Source organism: Parus major, chromosome 23 (genome assembly GCF_001522545.3).
Source record: "Parus major isolate Abel chromosome 23, Parus_major1.1, whole genome shotgun sequence".
In the NCBI taxonomy this organism is placed as follows: Eukaryota; Metazoa; Chordata; class Aves; order Passeriformes; family Paridae; genus Parus; species Parus major.
Genome location: NC_031791.1, coordinates 4,654,304 through 4,658,241, shown reverse-complemented (window position 1 = coordinate 4,658,241; position 3,938 = coordinate 4,654,304). Strand labels below are relative to the sequence as shown.

The 3,938-nt window shown below is 54.1% G+C and overlaps 1 protein-coding gene across 1 annotated transcript; it reads left to right on the top strand.

Moving 5' to 3' along the window:
- Nucleotides 1-490: 490 nt before the first annotated feature.
- On the top strand, nt 491-2,627 carry CITED4 (Cbp/p300 interacting transactivator with Glu/Asp rich carboxy-terminal domain 4). The gene has a single exon (XM_015648993.2). It carries the CDS (start codon nt 784-786, stop codon nt 1,396-1,398), a length of 615 nt encoding a protein of 204 aa, XP_015504479.1. The 5' UTR covers nt 491-783; the 3' UTR covers nt 1,399-2,627.
- The last annotated feature ends 1,311 nt before the right edge of the window (nt 2,628-3,938 follow it).

Here is a 3,938-nt window from a genome sequence, read left to right as displayed (position 1 = left end):
CCAGATGTTTTTTTCCTGCTGCAGAAAGAGGGAGGTATTTGCTACCTCCTACCTAGCTACAGCTAGGAAGATGCTGCCAACCGAGTAACCAGCCTGATGCCACCAACTATTCCCGGCCACTAACCTCGGCCCTGGGAGCACCTGGCAAAGGTGCATCCTTCAGCATAAACAGGGAGCTCAGCAAAGCTCCGCAGCGGGACCTGAGGTCCGGCCATCCATTGTGCCAGCGGCTACAAGGACTTGGGCAGTGGCACTGTGAGCAGGAAGAGAGGCGACTCCAGAGGTATCAGCAGTGTCAGAGGGATGCAGCGGCGGGACTGTCGAGCCGAGCGGGGCCGAGAGCCAGCCCACCGTGTCTCCTACCCTGCCCCTTACCCTGCCCCTTTCCCTGCCTCCTTCCCCGCTCTCCAATGGGCTCCGGGGCCGCCCCCGCCCGCCCCGCCCGCAGCGCTATAAGTGCGGGAGCGCGGCCGCGGCTCCCGGCCAGCCCAGCCGAGCCGAGCCGAGCGCTGCCGGGGAGGGGAGCCGCTGTCCGCCGGAGCCCCGGAGCGGTGCGTACCGTGCGGGTACAGCCCCGTGCGGGTACAGCCCCGTGCAGGCACAGCCCGGCTCCCGGCGGGGCCCTGCCGAGGCTCCCCGCAGCTCCCGCGGAGGGAGCGCAGCGCTGCCTTTTCCCCCCAGGCGGAGGTGGGGGCTCGCCGGGATCTGCTGTCCGAGCCGGCTCGCCGTGCCGTCCCCGGGAACCGGGGCCGAGGCGCTGTCACCCGGCGGGGACCTGGAGCCATGGCCGAGCATATGATGATGCCGATGAGCCACGGCGGCGCCGGGCTGCAGAGCTACCGCATGGGGGTGAGCGGGCTGCAGGGACCCCCGCAGCACGGGCAGCATGTGCTGAGGACGCTGCCTGCCGCCGCTCAGATGATGCCCTACGGAGGGGCTGCCATGGACGGCGCCATGAGGCCGAGAGCCAGCCTCAGCGGACAGATGGGCCACCACCAGATGCAGAACGCGATGATGTTCAATGGCCCGGGACAGCAGCAGCAGTACATGGGGCCGGTGGGCACCCAGCAGCTCATGGCCAGCATGCACCTACAAAAACTGAACACCCAGTACCAGGGACACCCGCTGGGCATGAGCAACGGGCCCATGGGAGCCGGTGCCCAGCAGTACAGAGTGGGGCCGGGGCAGCACCCAGGCATGCAGCACATGCCCTCACCGGCGCTGACGTTGAATGTTATGGACACTGATCTTATAGATGAGGAGGTCTTGACATCCCTTGTCCTGGAACTGGGGTTGGACCGGATTCAGGAGCTGCCAGAGTTATTCTTGGGACAGAACGAGTTCGACTTCATTTCAGACTTTGTTAGCAAACAGCAGCCCAGTGCCATCAGTTGCTGAGGGGCTTTGAGCTCCTCCTTGTGTCTTGGTGGTTTTGAGTTTGTTTCTAACTTTTCCCCACCTGCCATCCTCCCTTCCCCTGCCTTGCCCTGTCCTGGATTCCTGCCTTTCCCAAAGGGACAATCATCGGACACTGGCTTGCAATGGATTGCTTTTCTCTTCTGTGTGTTTTTTTCTGTGTGGGAGTTTCTGGAGAGGGGGTTGGTGCTCCGCAAACAGAGAGCAGATCAAGAGCTCCTGCTGTAGAACTGCCTCTAAATGACATTAACAGGATTTCTGGCTTAAGTAGAAATAATGGACTTACGACTTTCCTCAACTAGGCTTGGAGCACAAGAAGCAATAGGCAGCTGGCAGCCCTGCTGTAGCTGGATTTGCTGGTGGATTCTGTGGTGCCAGTGGAGTTGAAGGATCCTGAGAGAGAATTGTCTCCCTGGTGCATGGTTTGAACCAGTTTTCCCTTGCAACCATGGGTGGGGTTAGTTATTTGTTGGGATGTTTTACTGTGACAGTAAATAGGTCTTCAGTCATGTCTGTTCAGCTCGGGAAGGGGCACTTCCCCATAGCAGGCTTTTTTTCTAGCTCGCAAAAATAAAGTATGCCTTGGGGAAGGGTGTGCGTTTGTGCCTAAATGTTCATCTCCGTGGAACTTCAGATCTCGGACCTGTACTGCTAATCAGCTGTAAAATTTACTAAGTGTTTGAGGTTGATTCAGGCATGAGGCTTAAAGCTGCAGTCTGGCTCCACTTTTTTCCCCCCTCTGAAACCAAATAAAGACCATGTAACTGTATATTTCAGTTCTAATCTTATTTATTTTTCTGCGATTATTTATTTGCAAGGGCTCCTTTTGTTATTTGGCTTTGGGACTGCTGGGAAAGATGCCTGGAGAGTACTGCAGCTTTAAGATACTGGCTTTGGGAAAAGCAAGCCTGGTTTAGTTTTCAAGCTGCTCTGCAGAATAGTCACTTCAACTCCAGATCGTTATGCTGAACGCGCAGGACTCTAAATCCAACACCTTTCTGAATGTGATAAAGATGACTCGATTTCCAATTACCTTGCTGAGAGAAGGTGAGATGTAAAAGCCGGCGGGGTTTGGTTTCCTCGGCTGGCTCCTGTTTCCAGGCTCCGGTGACTCCTGGTTGCTGCTGCCCCCTGGTGCTGCCGGCCCCTGGCAGCTGCCGCTCGGCGAGTCGGGATGTACAGATGGATTTGCGAATAAAAGCTGAAATATCTCCCGTGTGCATTTGTTCAGTGCCCGTCTCCGGACTGCTGTGGAGCACTGGGAGAAGTGTTGCCTTTGCTCCTGCTCTGTGGGCCAGGTCACTCGAGTGGCCCACCTGATACTCGAGTTGGAAGGATTGGGTTTCTAGTTTAGTGCTTGGAGCAAAGTCCTTGAAGTGTGGCTGGGAGTGTGCTCCTTCTCTGTACTGAGCAGAAATTACAGACATGGCTAGTGCTGCAGAATGGCTGCTTTTGCTGGCTGAGCCAGGTGATAGAATCATAAAATGGTTTGGGTTGGAAAGGACTTAAAGATCATCTGGAGTTGCTCGGACAAGTGAGTGGTGACTCCTTCCAGGCTGAGTGTACATCTGACAGCTGGGCTGCAGCTCTGTGCTGCAGTTTTCTATACCACAAAGGCTCTAAAAATCAAGATTTCTGTTGCTCTCCTACTCTTACAGGGCTCTGATTTTTTCTTTTTAGAGGGTTTCCAGCCAGTTCCTTTGCAGAGCTAAGAGATACACCTGAATGTTCCTATCAATGGGGCTGTGGATGCTAGGATTGGAATGGCTGAACCACTTTGAACTGGATGTTGGTCTTGTTCCTTGCACAACTCAAGACCAGTTGTTAAAATCCTGTCCTTTTGGTGGTTATGCCTGTACAGTCTGGAGACCTGGTCAAAAAATAACTGGTGGGGCTTTTGTTGAAGGTGGGAGAGTTTAACCTGTCAGCTCTGGGGCTCTGGGCTGTTGGAGACCTGGAAGAAGTTTGTTGCCTGCAGGTTGTAGGTAAGCAGTGAAGAGTTGGCAACCTCAGAATAAAAGTAATTCAACCACAAAATAAGCATTTTCTAAGCTGTCAGTTCTTGTTGGGGGGTGTGTGTAAGCTCTGTGGTACACACTACTGTAACCTACAGTGTCCCAGTACAAGTGGAGAGCTGTGTCCAGCCCACAGCTGAGGACTACCAGCAATTTCTGCTTTCCCAGGGACAGTTTTCTGTGTGAGAAGTGCTTGGCACTTGATGGCCAGAGGAACATGTCTGTACATCCTCTCCAAGGGCTGTGCAGTGCTCTGGGAAAGGTGCTGGTGATTTAAGTCAGAGTACAGGAACTGAAAATTCCAGAGCTGTGGAGTGACTGGGGGTTCACACTCAGGATTTTCCTGGGAGTCTGTCCCAACAGGCTCAGTTGAGATTATTTCAATGCTTCTTGAGTATGTCACCCCTTCATTTCCCTAAAAGACCCTGCTGAATGTGGTCAGTCTGATTTTCTAGAAAACCCATGTAAAAAGCATTTATTTCTGCTAGAGGCTTACTGCTTCTGCCT

What these genes read in the sequence shown, in the direction of transcription:
- CITED4 (XM_015648993.2), top strand. Translation starts at nt 784, where the DNA reads ATGGCCGAGCATATGATGATGCCGATGAGCCACGGCGGCGCCGGGCTG.